At 41.8% G+C, this 22,837-nt stretch overlaps 1 protein-coding gene across 3 annotated transcripts in view; it reads left to right on the top strand.

Moving 5' to 3' along the window:
* The window catches only part of fbxw4 (F-box and WD repeat domain containing 4), a 146,170-nt gene that overhangs the window by 118,820 nt on the left and 4,513 nt on the right, over window positions 1-22,837 (top strand). For all 3 annotated transcript variants that reach the window (XM_072557234.1, XM_072557233.1, XM_072557232.1), the window contains one exon: window positions 14,917-15,057. In XM_072557234.1, coding sequence (XP_072413335.1) covers window positions 14,917-15,057 — 141 coding nt within the window. The remainder of the gene's footprint in view (window positions 1-14,916; window positions 15,058-22,837) is intronic.

Raw genomic sequence — 22,837 nt, 5'->3', positions numbered from 1 at the left:
GGAGCTATGCTACTTTATTTAATTCTCACCACCAAGCCCAGAACCCCTCCTACCAACCCAGTGTGTACAGGCCAACTTCTGGCATTCATGTATTGAAGTTCATTTTATTCCCTCTGGGACTAGAAAACAGTTTTGCATTATAAAAAAAAAATTCTGATCTCCCCCACTTGTTTTCTCCTGGAGGTGCTCATTCTGGCTGGGTTTCACAGGCACTAGATTCTCTCTTTGAGCCAGAATGAGAATGTCAGCGGGACATTTGACCACAAAATACATCTCAAAGCAAACCTGATACTGTTCTCACCCACTGCTCACTTATCTTTTGCTGAGTAGTACAAGGACAGGAATCTTGACTGATTAATTTCCCCGCTTGTCTTTGACCCTGAGGTGCTAATACCAATGGTGGTACCTTGGCTGGGAATAGTGCACTGAGCACAGATCACCAATCAAAGCTGCACCAGCCTCTCTCTTTAGTTCAGCCAGTCAGTCATTGTCCCATATTCAATTGTTGGGGTAGCTCATTAAAAATAGTCAGTATCCATTCTGTTCGTTTGAGACACTGTGAAGCTAATTTGGGAGAAGAGAGGAACAATCGCCAATATACGAACTAGGAACAGGAATATATCACTCGGCTACTCGAGTCTGCTCTGCCGTGATGCAAAAGAATGTGAGAAATTAGAGAGGAGGCAGCGTCATGATATGGCATGAGGAGAGTGAAATACTCAGAAAGGGGAGATAATGAGATATTGAGGAGAAAAGCAATGGGGAAAGCAGAAAAAGAGAGCGGGAGATAATGGAGGGTGAGGGATGAAAGATTTGGGGTAGAATCCCAGTGGGCTGGAGGAATATAATGGGGAGAAATTCAGTGTGATGGGAGCATAGTTTTGATACAGAGATGGGATTTGACAGATTTTGGGGGTTGTAACTGAGAAAAAAATCTGTTGTAAAGGTGGGGCAGGATGAGTTAGGTGAAGAATAGTTGAGTGGTACTGGAGGGATAGGCAGCCATTAGTTATTGGAGTGATGAGGCATCCAGATTTATGATGGTTCTAATTGAGGATAATTTTTAAATGCATAAGCAGAATCTACAAGCACACAGATGTAAATACACACAGGAAATCTCATGGAAAAGTAGCAGTCTGGAAAAGAAGAAAAGATCAAATCAATTGCAAATTGTACCGGCCTTTTGGGCTCATTCAACACAGCAACATGAATTTCACAAGTCAGTGAATGTGGAGGATGGGTGACAGTCAGCTGCCATTCCAGTGGCTAACACTTGACTGAGACAGTGTTCAGGGTGTGGTGTACACCTTGCTAAAGTGGCCTTATGTTATGTTGAGAGCAGCAGGTTTTGGAGCAGTAAATGAACTATTAGCTGATCAGATTATACATCTCATCTTCTGTAGCCTTAGATGTGGGCCTGAGAAAGGATTGTGTTGGATATCCCTTCAAAGCTACACCAACAGTAAGAGCATTCCATTGAGGATTGTATTAACCACTTGTCCTAACCAAATCTTTCTGTCTTTTATTCTTATTTACATAGACTGAAAAAAATTCAACTTGCTGCACAGTAAATGTTTGTGCCAATATTTTTAAATCTATGCTTTAATTTTTTTCAGTGTATTCTTTTCCTTCTATCTCTTCTGACTGTTTTCCCTCTAACTCTGTAGAGAGCACCTGCATCAAACAGCATTCTTTGTATTTTGAGAGGAAGATGCCAGCAGAAGGGAGTTGGAACTGAAAGTACCAGTTTCCAGGGTTGCAGTGAGAGGGTCAGTGCTAGGCCACGTCAATGGAAGGCAGTCCCTAAGAGGCAGACATTATTCGGGATAATAAATTTTACAGTGTTCTTAGATGATTATTCGCACAGTAAGTGCCATCTAACTCTTCCCTTCACGTCTAGTTGTTACCTGCATATGTGGCAGCTTTTGGTGTGTGATGATCAACAACATGGCATTGTCCAGAGGTTGCATGTGGAACTTTTCCTGGTCACTACCATGCCACAACATGAATTGACCTGAACTGTTAATATGAGAGACTTCTAACCTACTGCCTTCTGTGATCATACAATTAATACAGTGCAGAGGCAGGTCATATGCCAACCCTCCGAAGAGCATCCCACCCAGACCCACTGCCATGCCCTGTCCATGCATTTCCCATGACCAATTCACCTAACCTGCACATCTTTAGATTGTGGAAGGAAGCCCATGCAGACACAGGGAGAGTGTGCAAACTTCATACAGATAGTCACCTGAGTCTGCAATCGAACCTGGCTCTGAGAGGCAGCAGTGCTAACCACTGAGCCACCATGCCATCCCCATCAATTAGTAGTGTGTTGTTATCTGTTTCATAAATGTGCAATGATGCACCAGGTTTTATCCTGTAGGTTTCTTTATTTCATCTTACTGAGTGCAAAACCATCACTAAAAGAAGTTCTGAAAGCCAGTAAATAAATGTGAGGCCCTGGGCTATTGTACAAATGTTCATACAATAGGCTGAATTTACTGCATGCAGTTCAAATACTGATTGTCTCATGTACTGTTCGATTAAAGTAATTTATGTAGTAACAGTGGCCTGAAACACTTTCAATCTCTTAAGTGTTCTACTTCCTGCACTGTCTAAACTGTTTGAAGGAGAGAGTATTACATTGTGTTTCAACACATTTATCCCAGTTGGTCCATGGTGCTGTTTATCCTTTGCAAAAGCTTCCACCCACCCTACTTCATCAACATATCTTTTTCTATTTATTTTTCCCTTGTGTAATTGTTTTGTTCCCCCATCTATGCCATTTGTCTTAACCATTCCCTGTGATAGAATTGATGTTTTCATCATTCTCTTTTTAAGTTCCTCCTGAATTCCCTTAAGATTAATATTGATGATCTTATGTCGAAATATCCCGAGAAACACTCAGCTTCAGTATCTGATTTACTTAGCCAACGTAATGGTTAAGAGCCACAACTAGCCTCTGAATCACGAGCCAAAGAAAGTGGGGAAAATAAATTAGTCAGGATTCTGCTTCTGATCCTCTTCTAACCATTCCTGATGGAATGTATAAATATCAAAGAAAATGGTTGTAGGCTTGGCTGGCATTTGGCACCTGTTCGCACTTTGTTCATAAGATAAGCCCTTTATCCCAGGATTTAGTCAAGTAGACCTTCTCTGAACTGCTTCTAACAAAATATATATCACTTTTCTAATGAGACCAAAACTGTTCACCATACTCCAGATGTGGTCTCACCAAGACTCTTACAGTTGCAGTAAAGCATCCCTATTTTTATATTCCATTCCTCATGCAGTAAAAAGCAAGATTCCATTTGGCTTCCTAATCAGTTGCTGTACCTGCATATTAACATTTTGTGATTCAGGTACCAGAACACCCAAATCCCTCTGAGCCACCAGGTTTTGCAGCCATTTAAGTAATATTCTGCTTTTCCATTCTCTTGCAAAAGTTGATAAATTTCCATTTTCTCAAATTATATACCCCTTCTTGTCAAATGTTTGGGCACTCTTTTAACCGGTCTGTATCCCTTTGCAGACTTGCTACCGTCTCTCCTACAATCCTCTGCTTGATCCAGCTTCTGTTTTACAGATTTTTAGAAAATCCGTCAGACAGAAAGACACAGGCTTGTTGTGAAAAGTGTGTGTGTGTCATAAAGTATGTGAAACATTGTTTCTGAGGACAAAAAGTAACTTTGCAAAAATAAAGAACCCTGCTTGTAGTGAGAGTGTTTTGTTGAAATTGTTAAGGTGTCAAATTCGCCGAGACTTTCTCTCTCTCATCTTTTTTTAAAAAAAAATCAAACACCATTGAAGTGACTGGATGTACTCAACTTTCATCTGGGACTTTTCATATCCTTGCAGCTGGTTAAACCAGGACAACATGAGGGCACCTTACAACAAGGGCTGTATGAAGCACCTGGCTGGCCCAGTGTCTCTTCACTCAGTCTACAGCCAGCCCTGATCATGCTTTAACTGAAGCTCATTGGTGTTTTGGGAAAACATTTGATGGCTTGTAGTGATTGCGAGATCATCCCGGGTGCTATCGTCAATGTGTGCCGGGCTCACTTTCATGTGGTAGGACCACAGTGTGATGTGTTGCCATGTCATGTAATGGAATTCAGTAGGTTTCTAAATGTACAGTGAACAGAGGCATGAAACCAGCAACACTGTTATACATATTAGCATTATACATAGTAATGCGGTGTGGTATTGTATTCAACTGGCTGCTTTGTGAAGCACAGTGACACCAAGAACATGGGTTCAGTTCCGACACCAGCTGAGGTCACCATGAAGATCCCAAATTCTCAACCCTGTACCCCTCATTTGAGACATGGTGATCCTCAGTTAAGACTTACCATCAGTCATTTCTTTCTCTGATAAGAGAACAGCCCTTTGGTCTTCTGAGCTACGGTTACATTAGCTTACATTACTGGTATTATATAATCTATACAGGAGCGTTATATCAAGAACACATTGTTATGTATTGCATACAGAAATATAAATACAGTAGAACCCCTGTATGCACTAATTCAGTTCCCGCAGTTTCAGCTATCTGCGGTTTAGCGTGGCTCAAAAATATTACATGGAACATTCCAGAAATAATTTCGGGGGCTGCCAGGAAGGTAAGTTTCCCATTTAAATGATAGGGCTTGCTACTATCTGCAGTTTCGGGCATCTAGAGTAGGTCTTGGAATGTATCACCCACAGATATAGGGGAATACATGTAAGTTTTATGGAAAAGTTGTTTTAATCTTAGTTTGACAAAAATATTTTGTTATTGAACTAAAATTTGTTCTGTGTGTCTAAGTGAAAATTCCCACTCCAGAGATGTTCCATTGTTTTCAAGTATAATCCAACTTCTTAACAGTCCCTTGGGACCATGGATAACGTACATGGTTCGATGGGTTCTACATAACTAATACGTAATCCAGCTATTTTCTTTCTGTTAACAAGTGGTGATGGGTTACTTGAGCTAAAGCCAGGTCTCAATACTCACAGCTAAGAATGCAAACGTTCTGTGTTATAGGTGAAGTTTTAAAGACCACCTCATCCACTTGCGGAAATAATCTCCAAAATAAAATAATTGCTGGGAACTCTGTCACAAACACAGCAGTTTAAAGGTAGAGCTAGTGATCATTTCCCAGACCTTTGTGGCTGACATGTACCTCAGGGCTGTGAAATATGCAACTTGCCCACAGGGTCTCACTGGTTTGTGTTGCTATCTAGCTGGAAGATGGAGTAACTAATGATTATGTGGATGAGATTAAATGTAATAGCTTTAGAAGTAAAGGTAAGAGAAATTGTATTGAATTAAAATGGCCCAAGGTGCATCATTAAAAACAATTTGACACTGAATTGCATTAGACATATGACAAGTGAATAATAGTTTGGAAAAAGAGATGGATTTTAAGGCACTCTTAAAGGAGAAGAAAAAGGTCAAGAAATAGAGGTATTCCAGAGTTTAGAAGCCATGAATACGATTGTTCTGTTATAACGTGTTTGTTAACATAAATTCACGTAACGCAATTGCCGAATTGGGACACTTTCTAAAGCGTGAACGTTTAAAACGTGTGTTGGCTGTAACGCGGTTACATTGCTAACTCTTCAAACTGTTTCTAAAGCGCGATTTGTCTATAATGCAAGGTTGCACAAGAATGCAACCATCCTGTTATAGAAGAACTACCTATCCTGGAAGGAATGGAAATTGGCGGTTCACAAGAGACGAGATTTGGGGAAAGCACAGATATGTTGTGGGGTTGGTGGGAAATTATATCCCAAGACTTGAGTAAAGATTCAAGAATTCCCAAGTGTGTACTGAACAAACTGATCTCTGTTGCAGTGGGGTCAAGGTGATTTTCTCAACATTAGGGAGTAAAATTTAATATTGTGTAAAGAGACTCTCGCACTCATGTTCTCTCTCTCCCTTTGCTGTTTTTTTTTCTCTCTCTCTCTCTCTCTCTCTCTCTCTCTCTCTCTCTCTCTCTCTCTCTCTCTCTCTCTCTCTCTCTCTCCCTTGCTGTTTTTTCTCTCTCTGCTGGTCTACTTCTCTCTTGTTGCTCCAATTTGCGTACTCTCACCATTGATTCCACACACCCTCTGCCTGTCACTTGCACTCTTTCCTTCTTTTTCTCTGTCTTGCACACTCACTGCACCTCTCTCACACGCTCTGCCCATCTTTCTCTGTCTTGCACCCTCTATCTGTCTCTCTTTCGCTCTTTCTCTCTCATGTGCTCTGTTATTCTTTTCTCTCTTGTATACTCTGCCTGTTTTGCTGTCTCTCAGCTGACCTCTCTTGTGTCCTGACTGTCTGTGTCTGTGTCTCTTGCCCCTGCCCTTCTGTCTCTGTGTGTCTCTCTCCCCCTCTCTCCCAGTCCTTGCCCATCTTTCTGTCTCTGTATCTCTCTCCCTGCCTGTCTCTCGATGTCTCTCTCCCTGCCCATCTGTGTCTCTGTTTCTCTAGGACCTTGCTCTGTCTTTCCCCCCTTTCTGTGTTTTTTATTTGAGGGAAGGAGGAAGAACCTGTTTCAATGCCCTGCAGTGATTGTGCGGTCTCGTCTGTTTGTGTGTTTAATCACAGAATAAGTTTCAGTAAGTGATGCTGGTGTGGGTTCATTTTGATGTTCAAAGTGTTGACTGAGAATTCTTTTCCTTTGAATCTCCTTTATCATGTTCTATCTCGTTTGCATTCTGAGTGAAGCGGCAGGCTGGAGCAGATAGGGGTTTGGCCCTTGCTCTGCTCTGCTGCCCCTGTACAGTGCTGTAGGGGGGTGTTCTGCTATTGATTTGGGACAATATGGTGTAGTTGGTTAACACACTGCTTCCCATCATTCCTGGCCCTGGTTTAATGCATAGTCTAATACTGTGTAGTATTCATATTCTCCCACAATCCTGCATGAACCTAGTATGGGACATTCAGAATCTAATTCTTAGTGAGAACTGTATGGGTTAGATAGGGATAAAGCTCCTTCTGTACTTGATTAATAAAACACCCAAGTTACATACTGATGTGTTTAAAGAAGCTCCTGTCAACATCATCTGACTTTCCTCTAGAAGAACAGCATGTGTGTGACATTTCCTCTTCTCCTTCAGCAGAATAACTCCAATTTCCCAGTTCCTCCTTTATTTAACTCTTGCTTAACCCTTCTCCCCAGTCCACTCCTTTTCTTTCAATAGCAGGCACTGCTTAGCCCCTGTGCAATTAATACCATCCAGTCCCATTTCTCAGCTGACTTCTGCCACCTTCCTAAACTCACCTTTTCTTGATCCCAAAATCTCCTCCTGGTCCACACCTTGACAGCAAGCATTTGTCATTGGCTGTTCCGGAGTAAATGCCCGAGTTGTCATATCATGGAAAATGCGAGGAGGAAGGCATGGAATTCCAAAAGGAGTTAGACAAGTTAGTGGAGTTGGCCGAAAGGTGGCAAATACAAGCAAACTTTGTTTTAACCAGCATCTTTATGAACCGGCACTCTGAATCAAACCAGCAAAAATTATATACCTCAAATACCACAAAGGTTACAGTGTTATTCTGTCCACTTATTATAATTTTTAATTTATTGACCTTAATGTAAATATACTTGTTCAATTGAATGGCCACACAAAATATCAACAGTTGGTTCAATTTTGAGTCAATTTCTCCTCAAATACCACAATCTGCCACAATGTCTGAGTAGTCAGTTGAGGGTACAAGCGAGAATGCTCTCTGCTGGTAAGTCTTATTAAAGGCAAAGTTGCATTACTATTTAAGTGATTTATGCTGTAAATAAAATGTAACAATGATGGGTATACCTCCTGCGTTACATTTCTCTTAGTGTGTGTTTTTACGTTATGTGGACCTTTTGATTATCTCGAATGTTTGATCAACTGGCGGTCCCATTGGTGCTGGTTAATGAAAGGTTTGCTATAGATTTTAATGCAAAGAAGTGTGAGGTGATGTGTTTTAGTAGGAAGAAACTTGAAAAAACATATAAAATAAGCTGTACCATTATAAAGGGAAAATAAGAGAAGAGGTACTTGGGTGGATATGTATAAGATCACTAAAAGTGGCAGGACAGTTTGAGAGAGCAGTCGTAAAATATACAGTATCCTCAGCATTATTAGTTGGAGTACAGACTACATTAGCAAGAGGGTGACGTTGACCTTGTATAAAATACTTGTTAGACCACAGCTGGAGTATTTTATACAGTTCTGAGCATGATGAGGTACAACCAGGTGACATGGAAGTATTGGAGAGAGTACAGATGCGATCTACAAGAGTGGCTTCAGGAACAAGAAACTTCACTTGAGGATAATTTAAAGAATGTGGGACTGTTCTCCCTGGAGAGAAGAAAGCTGAGAGGAGATTCACATAAGGTTTTCAAAATCACGAATGGCTGGAATAATAGATAGGGAGAAACTGTTCCTGCACCTAAAAAGAACAAAAATGTGAAAGGATGTGAGAAAAAAGCAGGAGATTAGCACTAGGTAGTGACGTTCATTTGAAGGGTTGGTATAGACACGATGGGCCAAATGGCCTCTTTTTACACTGTAGGACTTATGTGATTCTGTTATATACTTGCCTGATCAACTGTCCAAGCCAGCTCACTGCTAGATGTAGTATTGTGAAATCTTGTGCCCACCAACCCACACACTCTCCCAAGCCTCACTTACAGACCACCGACTCAGCTTTTCTCCAGAAACCTTTCTCCCTAACAAAGAGTCAGACAACCCACAGCCCCATCACAGATTAGTCGGGGGCAAATGAGGAAAATTTTGATTTTCACACACATTGCTTTGTAATAATCTGAAAAACGTGATCCAAGAGAGCAGTGGGATGATTCTAGGAACTTGCAAAAGGGAATTGGAGAAATAATTCAAGGTGAGGAATTTGCAAGGGAAAGAACAGAGAATTGGAACAAATTGATTAGCTTTCATTGAGCCAATACAATCATCTTGGACCAATGGCTTTTTCCTCTTCTGTAGGCTTATATTCTGTTTATGATTGCATCCCTCAATTTGTGCAATGTGCTGAACCTCCAGTCATTTCCCCTTCTTTCTCCTCCGCTGAACTTGGTGCCCTCTTATCCTCCCTTAGCCTCATCCTTCAGACCAGTTCCCAATAGGGCTTGGCCATGTTTGTCACCTGAAGAGACTTTTAAAACAAAAATCAAATTGCCTAAAACAGTAGTTTGAGAAAATTGGGACTGGTTTTCTTGGAGAAGTGAAGGTTAGGAGGAGATTTGAAACACACTGCCTGAGAACGTAGGAGAGGCAGCTTCAGTTTAGGCATTCAAAGGGAATTAGAGGGTTAATTGAAAAGTAGCATTGTTCAGAGTTTTGGAGGAAGGCCAGAGAAAGGCATTATGGGAGAATTTAGTTTGGAAAGTGAATACAGACATGACGGGCTGAATGATGGTCACCTGTATTGTAATAATTCTGATTTTAAAACTACTACATGTCCATAGGTGAAAATTTGACAATTAGAGTCATAGAGATGTACAGCATGGAAAATTCTACAAGTTGTCATTTTTTAAATCAAACATTCAGCAAATTGCCAGGTATCTCTGGTTGAGTAGATAACTTGAATGTAAATAATTAAAGTAATTGTATTGAATTTATGTATCAATAGAAAATAATTTAAATTAAAATCAACTTAACTCTGAATTCTCATCATTTTAACCTTCTAAAACTAATTCTATCGGTAAAGTTGTCTTTATGACAAACTTGTACTTATGTTATACAGAATAAGACATATTTTGCAGCTATTGATTCTCAGGATTAAAATATATTTGGCATAATTTATTGTTTCAGCTGTGGAGTATGTAGATGCAATAATGGTGGCAAGCACGAAATCTGTTCTCTGAACCAAAGTGTTATCTATAACTTTGTTGAACTGCGGTATGCCACTGAACAGGTGTATCCTGGACACAATGTGAAAATAATTATTTCAGACCTTAAAGTGCAACATAATGCTTGCCTTTCATCACAATAATAAAAACTCATCTAATTTTGTTTAGGCTTTTATTATGATCCAGCTGGAAAAGTTTGGATTCTGCAAATGAAATATTAAGATTTACATATAGATCTGGAGTTACAGGTTGCACAGCCCCACTCCAAGCCCCCTCTGAGGTCTTGATCACTGTGCCATCTCTAGTCACCTCCTTGTGTCTGTACCTCTGGCTCATCATCCATCTCACTAGTTTTACCCTTTCCTTTTGGGGGGAGACCCACCCGACTCCATCTATCAATTACATACTCAGGAGTAATTTCCTTAACTAATTTTGTTTCTAACAGCCTGAATTGCTCTCATTGTCTCCCAGCACTGTTGGTGAATGTGGACCAGTTTCACCAACTAGTCTGAGACCCACTGAGTTCAGTGCGTTGGGCACGTGACGAGTCTTTGTTGTCTATTAGCAAATTTGGCTGGACCATACCAGGCAGAACTTACCCAGGAGGTAAGACCAAAATAACGCAGAGTTCATTTTATCTCTGCTAAACTACATCTTCAAATCACCAACATTTTCCTCTTTAGTTCTAAGTGCAAGAACATCATGAATTTATTGTCTCAGTGATTGGAATGATCTTCAAAGCTGCCACTTTCTTCACCTCCTAACCACTGCCTATTGCCTCCATACTCAACTCCCAGCACCTCTCATCCTGGAACTCCCCTCCTGATAGCTCTGTGGGTGCCCGATCATCTCAAAGACTGCAGTGGCTCAAGAAAGTAGCTCACCACCACTGTCTCCAGGGCAATAAATGCTCATCTAGCAATGACACTCATGTCCCATAAACAAAGTGGAGGGGAAAAAAATCTATAGTCTTGTTGATAAAAATTAGGAATGTGCCTTACTCTCCTTCACATTTGCCAGACAAGTCCTCATTTTAATGCTTCATCCAAGAGATGATTGATTTATGGATGCAGCACTCCCTTATGACTGCACTGAAGTGCCAGCCTAGAACATGGGGCTCAAGTCTATGGAATGGGACCTGACCCCACAATCTTCTGATTCCAGCGAGAATGCTAGATAGTGAAGGAAGGCTGGACGAGGAAGAACGCCTCTTCGCAGTTTCACTGGATATTGGCTCTTATTTTGTTCTGTTCATGCTACTGTGATCCATGAGCCTTAGCTGTGCCTGGAGATCTTGCTTTCATATGGTGCCAGAGTTCTTTGGAAATATTTTGTAATGTTTGAACCACATATCTTTGGGGAATAGTTACAACCAGTTTCAGCAGAGTAAACTTTTATTTCACATGAACTGTGGAAAAATGTGTGTATAAACCCAAAAAGCAGCTTGGTACAGAGAGTATTCCCACTTCTCAGCAATTCGCATTTTATTAGTGTGCTTCACAAAATGATGCGTGGGGTTGGTGGGGATTGTAGGAGGAGAAGATGTTAAATTAAGTGGGAGGAGATTTATGTAGAATCATAGAATCCCTACAGTGCAGGTAGAGGTCCACTGAATATGCACTGACCCTCTGAAGACCATTCCACCCAGACGCACTTCCCTATAACCCTGCATCTTCCATGGCTAATCTGCCTAGCCTGCACATCCCTGGACATTACGGGGTAATTTACCATGGCCAATCCACTTAACTTTCGCATTTTTGGACTGTGGGAGGAAACTAGAACATCCATTAGAAACCTACGCAGACACAGAATATGCAAACTTCCCACAGACAGCCACCTGAGGCTGGAATCGAACCTGGCTCTCTGGTTGCTGTGAAGCAGCAGTGCTGACCACTGTGCCCCTGTGCTGTCCTGTGTGGAGCCAAAACTCCAGTATTGACTTGTTGGGCTGAATGGTCTTCTGTGATGTAAAGACTGAGTTGTTTATTGTCACATGGTCAAAGAAACAGGTTTTAAAGTAGGGAGAAAGATATTGAGACCATGATGTTTAGGTAGAATAACAAAGAACAGTGATGTTGAGCTACAGGAGGGTGAAGAGGTTTCAGGTGTTGAAGCAATGGAGAGACTTGAAGATGAAGCTGAGAATTTTGAAGTCGATTGACCAGGGAATGACATCATGTAGAGGTCAGTATAGGCAAGAAATAAGAGTGTGAGAAGGTTTATACTCAGTGAGGCACAGATTTCATCTGAGAGCGGAACATAAGATGAAATCCTTCCACCATCTTGTCTCTTCCTGTAATATCCTCCACCTCTACAGCCCTTCCAGATCTCTGATGTGGAGGTGCCACTGTTAGATTGGTTCAGGTTAAAAATCACACAAAACCAGGTTTTAGTCCAACAGGTTTATTTGGAAGCACTAGCTTTCAGAGCGCTGCTCCTTCTTCAGGGAGCTTGTGGGGCAGGATCATAAGACACAGAATTTATAGCAAAAGATCACAATATCATGCAATTAAAACGATATATTGAACAAACCTAGATTGCTGTTAAGTCTTTAATCTTTTAGATCTTCCAGATCTCAGCATTCCTACAATTCTGACTTCTTGCATACCCCCAATTTTAATCACTCCTACATTGGCAGCTTTACCTTTAGCTGTCTGAACCCTAACTCTGAAATTCCTTCTGTGAAAAACTCAGATTCTCTCTCTGTCCCTTCAAGATGCTCCTTTAAGTTCACCTCTTGACCAACTTTTCAGTTGATCTAAAATCTCCTTAGATGGTTGTGTTGAATTTGCTGCATAATCATTTTTTTTTGTGAAGTGCCTTGGCACATTTCATTGTATTAAGAGTGCTATATAAATTGAAGTTTCTTTAATTGTTAAGGGAACAAATGCTCCTGTTCATGCCGAGACAGAGCAGCAAGGGTTAAAATACATCCAATAGGTTTAAGCAGCCTCCAACGTTGAGAATCTGCCACACAATAACACACCACTCCAGGTTAATGTTAAGGATTAGTTGAAGTACTTGATGATAAAGCTTGTCGGGGGATGCTTACAAGAGACTGTTGCTAAGGCCAGCTTAGCTGCTCTAAATGGTTGCTAAGGACAAAGTATCGAGGTGCAATGTAGTCATGCACAGTCATGTCCAAGGGGAGAATTGAACATTGACAAAGAAATTGTTACTCTACATAATCTTCTCTTTGGAAAGTGAGTGAGGAACGGGCCTACCCCAGTGTGTGGCTAGCTGTGATCAGAGGAGTGTAGTTAGTCATTGCTTGGCCTGTGCTGGGGCACTCCGTTAGATCTGGGAGCACCATGCTTCAACTAATAATCTCCTTTTGCAAACCATTCCCCCAGACAAAGGTGTTTACTTATTTTTTAACATTGCATTGGCCTTTTTTCTCTGCTCTGTTAAGGCTTTTGGTGTGGTCTCCATCTTAATAAAGTCTGGCCCCGCTGACACGTCAGGTCAGGCAAATTAAATAAGTGTCCATTTTCTTTTCTGCATCTGTGCAGTCGGATGGCTCTTTAGAATGTTCGTGAGTTCTCACCAACTTCATTCAGTGTTGTGTAGTAAGTGTATTTTCCCTCAAACACACTTGTGGCCATGGGCAGAAATAAAGGATTGCTTTCTTTGAATGTTTTCAGTATGGAAGAGAGGTTTGCCGACAGGGTAAAAGACAATGGGCAATCACCAACCTTCATTTTTCCCGCTCGCTCCACAGATGCTCGTGAAACTGCTGGTGTACTTTAAAGCACAGGTTAAATCTTTAGCTGCAGCATTTTATCCAGTACTGGGCACACAGCATCAGAAAGGCTTTCAAAGCCCTGGAGGAGACGCAAAGAAGATTGACTGGAATGGATCCAGGGATGAGGGACTTCTATTATCTGGAGAAGCTTGTGTTCCTTTACTTAGAATGGAAACAGTTAAGAGACCGCATTTGGGTTTTCAAAATCGTACGGGCGTGAGAGAGGAACTACTTCACTAGCAGTAAGCTTGGTAACCAGCGGTTAATGATGGATATAAGAACAACCAGGTCTTCCTTTTACATTGTGAGTTGTTGCGATGTGGAATACGCTGTCTGAAAGGGTGGTGGAGGCAAATTTAGTGGAAACTTTCAAAGAGGAATTGAATTCATACTTGACCAGGGAAAGTTTGCAGGGGTGCGGAGGAAGCAGGGTGAATTGGGAGCTCATACAGGCAACAAGCACACAATGGCTTCCGACTGTGCTCTTGGATCCTATTACTTTTTATTTGTCATGTCTGCTGGGCTGTGAGCTCCCCTGGGTGCCCAATGAAAGTTCATTCCCTGGGGTCAGCCCAGATTGAGTGTGTCAGCTGTTCGTTGAACTCCTACCCATCCTGACTCCACCCAACACATCCATATTGAACGTTGATCAGGAGCAGAAAATATGGCAGATTTCTTCCAAAAACCCCTCTGTCTCATTCCAACACCTATTTGGAGAAACTGAGGCCAATTTCAGCGCTTCTACATCAGTTATGTCTCAGTGACCAGAATACTGAGATTTTTGTTGAACTGTTCAGGTTGCACCCCAAAGACACAAACACACAATCCCAACGCACTCCTGAGAGGCAGCTCCACTGTCAGAGGGACTGTCTTTCAGATGAGATGTGAAACTGAGACCCCATCGACCCTCTCGGGTAGGAGTAACAGACTCCATGGTACTACGCTGAAAAAGAGAAGGGGAGAGTATTCCCAGTGATGTGGCCAATATTTTACACCGCAACCAAAAAAACAGCACAACAAACAAATTGCTGACAATATTCAGCAGGACACAAAGTGCCTACAGTGAGAAAGATAAAATTAAGATTTCAACCTGATGACCCACTGTCAGAACCACTAAACCAGATTATTCTGTCATTATCACATTCCTGTTTGTGAGAGCTGGCTATAGGACAGTTAGCTGTGGCATTTCCTTCATTATTACAGCAGTGACTACCCTTCAATGAGTTAATTTGCTGTAAAATGTTTTAGGCAATTCAAGATGGTATATGAATGCAATTTCTTTCTTCACTTGTAAGCAGTTGGTAGTTGTAAGCTCACAATTAATACTGTGTTTGTATTCTCTTCTAGTGGTCAGCTTGAGAGCAGTCTGGGGTCCGATTTCCGTCGAGGAGCAGGAGTCCTGGATATCCTGTACGAGACTCCCTCAGTGGTGCTGACCTGTGGATATGACACCTACATCAGACAGTGGGATATGCGAGCTAGCATCAGGTAAGCAGGTTTTTCTGTTCCTCTGACCAGTCTCTCATTCCTGACCATGCCGACCATATTTGTTGAAGGTCAAACTTCACAGCTATCAAACCAGGTGCCTTCCTGTTCCTGTTCTGAGTGGTCAAACTCTATGTCTGAACAGTTATGATAGACAAGCTATAACCCCCCTTGGAGGGGAATCACAGCCATGTCCAAGCCTTCCCCTCACCTGATAAAAAGGGAAATTAATGGATATGGGAATTGAGCGGGGAAAATCGGGTTGTAAACCAAGGTCTGAGATCTTCTTGAAGGGGCTGTGTAGCTCACTCCTGTTCACATTTCTTATGTTCTCCAGCTGCTTCTAGCTCCTTACTTCTGTAAACTCCTCCAACCCTAAAACTCTCTCAGTTCTGGGCTCCTCCAGTTCTGGCTTTGCTTCATCCCATGCTGGGAGCTGCCTGGACCCAAATCCCGGAATTCCCTCACTAATGCTCTCTGCCTCTCTTGCACTAACTCTCTCCTCCTTTTACGATGCTCTTCAAAGCCTCCCTGACTGACTAAGCTTTGAATCGTCCATCCTGATATCTCCTCATGTGGTTCAGTGTCAGTTCTTGCTGGATCATGCTCTTGCAATGTGTCTTGGGACATTTTCCAACATTAAAGTCACTATTTAAATGCAGGTCGTTACTGTTGACTCATTCTGTCTGAAAGCAGCTACCTAAACACAGCATAGGCTCTGAATATGACATGCAGCTTTTAATGTCTGGATCACCTGTAAAGTGGGTTTTCACAAATCTCTGCAATTTATTGAGGAGCGGGCATCATCATCCAAGTGCATTTAGGACTTGTTCTGTTTTTGGTTCTTTGTGCACTCATGCTCACACTTGTCCAGCATGAGTTACTGAATATCAGTCTTCACCTGGTTTGAGTGTTCTCCCCTCATTTGGATCTTCTGTGTTTACCCCTTCCTCCTGAGATTAACCCACTCAGCAGTCTGGATTTTTGGAGTCTTTGACACTTGGTGACTGTTGAAGTTGTGAATGTTAACTGTTTATTGCATTCGAAAATGTATCTTTTTTTCCCCAATTCTTTTTTTTATTTCATATTTACTGACCGGTGGAATTGAAGAATGGGCATTTTAACCATTGTTAAACTGGGCAAATCCATGACAGATGAATTATATAAATGTGAAGTTATCCTCTTAGGTAGCAAAAACAGGAAGGCCGAATATTACCTGAATGGGGTGTGGTTGGGTAATGCAGTGAGACCTTGTTGTCCTCATACACTAGTTGCTGAAAGTAAGCAATTAGGTGCAGTAAGCGGTGAAGGAGGCAAATGGTATTTTGGCCTTCGTAGTGAGAGGATTCGAGTACAGGAGCAGGGATGTCTTGCTGCATTTGTACAGGGCCTTGGTGAGATCACAACTGGAGTTTTCTGTGCAGTTTGATCTCCACTCAAGGAAGGTGTTCTGGCTGTGGAGGGGTGCATTGAAGGTTTACCAGACTGGTCACTTGGATGGCAGCAGTATGAAGAGAGTTTAAATCACAGAGGTGCTGGAAAAGAACAGCAGGTCAGGTAGCATCCGAGGAGCAGGAAAATTGACGTTTCGGGCAAAAGCCCTTCATCAGGAAGCCCAGGTGAAGGGCTTTTACCTGAAACGTCAATTTTCCTGCTCCTCGGATGCTGCCTCACCTGCTGTGCTTTTCCAGCACCACTCTGATCTAAACTCCTCTGGTTTCTAGCATCTGCAGTCCTCACTTTTGCCTAGGAGTATGAAGAGAGACCAGACCAGTTGGAAATATAGTCATTGGTGTTTGAAAAGATGCGGGTGGATTTCGTGGAAGCCTATAAAATTCTAACAGGACTAGACAGTGTATACGGAGAATCTTCCTAGTGACTGTGAAGTCCAAACCAGGATCACAGTCTAAGGATGTCGGGTGGGCTATTTAGGACTGAGATGGGGAGAAATCTCTTCATCGACAGAGTGGTGAGCCTGTGGAATTCACTACCACAGGAAGCAGTTGAGACCAAAATATTGAATGTTCCATGAAGGAGTTAGACATAATCCTCAGGACTCGAGGGATCAAAAGGTATGGTGTGAAAATGGGATCAGGATGATCAGCTGTGATCATGTTGAATGGCAGAGCAGGCTCGAGGGGCTGAATGGCCTCTTCCTGTTCTTATTTTCTATGTCTCTAGTAAGTGCGAGAGAACCATATTATGAGCCTGATGGGAATTGGTTGTTGGTATAATTCCTGGCACACAGTGGTTAATGGCTACCCAGATAAGGTCATTACTGAGTGTATGTCACACAAATGTATGAATTGGCCAAAGGCTGCTACTTTCAGTCCTGCATAGTGCCCAGCATACCTCAGGTTATCAAGATGTCTCAAAGCTTTTGAGCAACAGAAGAAGCTATCAGTTCCACACTTCTACCATGCAGTAGCAACCCGAGTGGTACTCTCCACTGAGAAGCCACTGTCATCAAGCCAAGATGATGTTCCACTTACTGTGCTTACATTAGTGCTATTGTGAAGCTGCTCCTTCCAAACACTCAGCTTTAACTTTCGAAAGGAAAAAGGCAGCAGATGCATTAAAACATCACAAGTTCATTGCCAAGCTACTTGCCATTCTGACTTCGAATTATATTCCTATTCCTTCATTGAAGTTCGTTCAAAATCCTGGACTTTTCTTCCTAACAACATTGTGGGTGTCTCCACATGCCAAGGACTGCAGACATTTAAAGTGGCTGCTCATTCCCATCTCCTTACAGGCAGTTAGAAATAGGAACATATTTCTGGGTTGCCAGCAACACACTCATCCTGAGAATTATTTTTAAAAAACAATAGAAACATGTGAATTTGTAATCTGCCTAAATTACAAACTGTTCTCAGTTTCCAAGTACCATATAAAGGAATGACTTGGAGGTGCCGGTGTTGGACTGGGGTAGACAAAAGAAATCGCACAATACCAGGTAATAGCCCAACAGGTTTATTTGGAAGCACTAGCTTTCGGAGTGCTGTTCCTTCATAATCCCTGCTGCAACAGAATATTATCAACAGTGGCTGCAGTGTCAGCTGTGATTATATTTTCAGGCCTTGGAGCAGGGTTTGAATTTAGAAGCCTCTAACTGATAGCAAACTGCTTTCATTGTCCAAACTAATGTGGCCTGAGAAACAGCCCTAAAGGATTTGGTGCTTTCCTAAGGTATCTGTCTAATTGGAGGTGGAGAGTATTATTAATCTAAGACCATAACTTTGGGAGAATTATTTTCTGAATTGATATGTCAGACTAAAGAGAGTGAGAGAAAATGTGAGCAGAAACTGATGGCAGAACAAAGCCAGTTGACCAAGCAGAGGTAGGAGCTCACCTCAATGGCCTGTAGTCAGCTCTGGTTAAAATAACGTCCATCCTGTGGGATACTGTTGCCATCTTGTGGCAATAAAAGTCAATGCAGCAGCTGGAGATGCATGTTCATTATTGTGAAAATTGTGCAGATTTAGCAGAGAATCATATAGCACGGAGACAGGCCCTTCGGCCCAACTCATCCATGCCAATCAGGTTTCCTAAAATGAACTAGACTAATTTGCCTGTGTTTGGCCTATATCTCATTAAACCTTTCCTATCCACGTTCCTGTCCAAATGTCTCTTACCTGTCTCGACCATAAAGTCATAGATTCATACAGCAGGGAAGCAGACTCTTTGGACTAACTCAGCTGTGCTGACCAGACATCCCAATCTGATCTCATTCCATTTGTCAGCACTTGGCCCATATTCCGCTAAACCCTTGCTATTCGTATAAACATCAGATGCCTTTTAAATATTGTAATTGTACCTGCTTCCTCTGTCAGCATATTCCATACACACATGGAAGTTACTCCTCAGTTCCTTTTTATATCTTTCCCCTCTCACCTAAAGGTTTTGCCCTAAAGTTTTGGACTCCCCCATTTTAGGTTAAAAAAAACCCCTGACTATTCACCCTATTCATGCTCCTCATGATTTTATAAAACTATATAAAGTCACCATTCGGCCTTCAATACTCCAGGGAAACCAGCCCTAGTCTATTCCACCACTGCTCCTCGGATGCTGCCTGAACTGCTGTGCTCTTCCAGCACCACTAATCCAGAATCTATTCCACCACTCCCTATAGTTCAAATCTTCCACTTCTGTCAACACCCTTGAAAATCTTTTCTCCACTCAGTCAAGTTTAACAAAATCTTTCCTATAGATGGGCAACCAGAATTGTATGTAGTACTCCAAATGTAGTCTTACCAATGTCTTGTAAAGTTGTAACATGACATCCCAACTCCTGTACTCACTGCTCTAACTGATGAAGGCAAGCCTGCCAGATGCCACCTTCACCACCATGTCTACCTGTGATACAACTTTTAAAGAATTATGTACCTGAACACCTAAGTGTCTCTGTTCGACATCAATACTCAGGGCCCTACCTTTAACTATATAAGTCCTGTCCTTGTTTGTTTTACCAAATTACAACACCTCACATTTACCCAAGTTAAACTCCATCTGCCACTCCACAGCCCATTGGCCCAATTTATCAAGCTCCCTTTGTAATCTTAGAAAACCCTCTTCACTGTCTACTAAACCACCACATTTGGTATCATCCGCAAACTTAGTAACCACACTTCCTAAATTCTCAACCAAATCGTTCATATAAATGACCAACAACAGTGGACCTAGCAGTGACCTCTGCAGAGCACTGCTGGTCACAGACCTCTAGTCCGAAAAACCACCCTCTGTCTCCTACTATCAAGCCAATTTTGTATCCAATTGACAAGCTCTTCCTGAATCCCTAATCAGCCTATCACAAGGAGCCTTGTCAAAGGCTTTACTAAAGTCCACGTAGATAAAATTTACTACTGGTGCCCTCATCAATCATTTTGGTTACATCCTCAAAAAACTCAATCAAGTTTGTGAGACACTATTTTCCACACACGAAGCTATGCTGACTGTCCCTAATCAATCCTTGCCTCTCCAAATGCATGTAAATCCTATCTCTCAGAATTATCTCCAAACATTTACCCACCACTGATGTCAGACTCTCACTAGTCTATAGTTCCCAGGTTTCTCCTTACAGCCTTTCTTAAATAAAGGCACAACATGATCCATCCTCCAGTCCTCCACACCCCATCTGTGGCTATAGATAATACTCTGCCTGCAATTTCTTCCCTGACTTCCCACAAATTCCTGGGATGCACTTGATCAGCAAGGGTGATGTGAGAAGAAATGTTTTCACACAGCGAGTACTTAGGGTAAAGAAGTCTGGTGGAGGCAGGATTAATTGAGGCAGTCACAATGGCATTGGATGTTTGTTTGGAAGGAAGTGGTTGCAAGGATATAGGGGGAAAGGAGTAGATTGGCACTAGATAATAGAAATGGTGGGGGCTGGAAGGGCCAAATGGCGCCCCCTTTTTCTGTGATCCACCTGATTGGCATTCCATTCATCACTTTGAGCAGCCACTCCTTCCACCAACATTGCATTCTCACTATGTTAGTGTGTTCCACCTACCAATCTCTTGCAGAAACTCACCAAGGCCGATTTAATTGAAACATCTAAACAACAACATAAATGACCTGTTTTTGTATAAGAATCCTTAACATAATAAAACATTCCCTGGCTTTCAATAAATATTACCAAACAAAGTTTGACACAGAAAAATGTGATCAGATGAGATAGGTTTTAAGAAGTACCTTTATGGAAGAGAGAGTGGGTACAGAACTGGAGACATTGAGGGAGTGAATTCCCGGGGACTGAGGCAGAAGGCATGGCCACCAGTCCTGGATTGATCATATTTGAGGATTCTAAAGAGACCTGAATTGCCAGAGCATAGATATCACAGGAGGTCTTAAGGCTGGAGAAGATTACAGAGAGTAGAAGGGATGAGGACTTTGGAGAAATTTACAAAGAAGGGTGAGGATTTTAAAATCAAGTATTTGCAAAACTTGGAGTCAAATTGGTAAATACAAGAGTGATGGTCAAATGTGGACTTGATGAAAATTAGGACACAGGCAGCAAAATTATGAGTAAGCTCAAATTTGCAGGGAGGGTATAGAATTTGGGAGGTCAACCAGGAATACATCGGAACAATTGCAGTTTGGTAAGAAAGGATGAATGAGGGTTCCATCAGTTGATTACCTGAGGCAGGTGCAGAATTCAACAATGTTATGGAGGTAACCATCACTCCCACTGCCTGGAACAAAAAGGGTAGCATGTGTGTGGGACACCACCACCTCCACTTTCATTCATCTTCACTGGGTCAGAGCCCTGAATCACTCCCTCACAGCACTTCAAGAGTAACTTTATCAGCTGGACTGCAAGATGTTCGTCTTTTATCAACTTTAAAACCAACTAAGTCAGCATCCTGTGTTTTTTGAAGATAGGCATCATTATTTAAAAAGAATTGTTTTGAACGTTGTCCAGATTGAGACACAAAAAATGCATTTCCTGTTGGGTGATACTAATCTGTGTGACTTCCTTCAGAAGGCAGTAGAACCATATTCAGTAATTCCGAAGAGGGTTGGCATGGTTGTGCCACTCAAACAGCAGAACCTGTTTGTTCCTTTTTTTTTACAAGCTAGTTTCAAATGACCAAAGTTTCCCAGGGTTGGAGCGAATGGCCAAAGGTGAGGCAATTGATTTGATGTTGTTGGCAGTTTCAGGGCTTCCACCCTATTCTGTCACATTTGCTCTTCCTATAAAGTGATAATTGCCAGAATGCCTTCTCCCATTCCGAAACCTTATATGTCCTCCATGGTTCCAAGGGGACAACTTAATATGCAGACTGTGCAAAAGGATGGCACAGAGAGAGCGACACACACAAAATATATCTGGATAGGTTTAAGGGAACAATGAGCATGACTATTGTCTCAATATCTTTGATAAAGCATATTGTACACAACAAAAATAGGAGCTATTCAAAGTAAAATATTATTACATTCAGGAAAAAAGATCATCCTCCATAATAATATTATTTTACCCAAAATCTGACTATACTAGGTAAGATATTCTTGGTTTTTGTCTATTTTTTGACTCTCAGTCCTCCATTAGCCCAACAAGTAATTACTCACATAGTGGATGTTGCTGTGTCTTTTAATTGGAAGACAGCATCAGAGATGAGTCCTCATTCTAATATCTACCTAAGAACTTCCCAGCAAGAACTCCTGTGTATGTCTGTGGGGTTCCTGGGGGAGTTTGCAGGCTTCCTCCCACTGATCTAGTGAGATCAGAAATTAAAAATAGGATATCAGCAGGTGATATGAGTCAGTATTCCCCAGCTGGTGGAATTGTGCTTCTTTAAAATTTAAGATTATTACACATTTGTGACGATTGATTTTTGTTCCTGACTGGGTCTGAGAGATTCGTAAAACAAATGAAGAGCTGGGCCAGAACCTCCAAGCCACATACCATCATGACTTGGAAATGTATTGGCCATTCTTCATTGTTGCTGAGTCAAAATCCTGGAACTCCTTCCCTGACAACATTGTGGGTGTGCTTACACATGGACTGCCACCTTCAAGAGGACAATTAGGGACAGACAATAAATGCTGATCTTGCTATTGATGCCCACATCCTGAGAATGAATAAATACAGCAAGGAGATGAATTAGACTATCCTTGGTTGAGAATGCTTTAATGGATTCAGAAAGCAGCTTTTTAATAGGATTCTTGCACAGTCTACAGCTCTCTCGATACTCATTTCATCTCCAGCATTCATAGTAAACACAGCAGTGATCCTGTCACTGTACTGCACTGTCAGCTGACTCCTCCAAGTTAATGAGGC

Source organism: Chiloscyllium punctatum, chromosome 38 (genome assembly GCF_047496795.1).
Source record: "Chiloscyllium punctatum isolate Juve2018m chromosome 38, sChiPun1.3, whole genome shotgun sequence".
NCBI classification, from domain to species: Eukaryota; Metazoa; Chordata; class Chondrichthyes; order Orectolobiformes; family Hemiscylliidae; genus Chiloscyllium; species Chiloscyllium punctatum.
The sequence above is the reverse complement of the archived record's forward strand: the minus strand, read 5'-3'. Positions and strand labels throughout refer to the sequence as shown.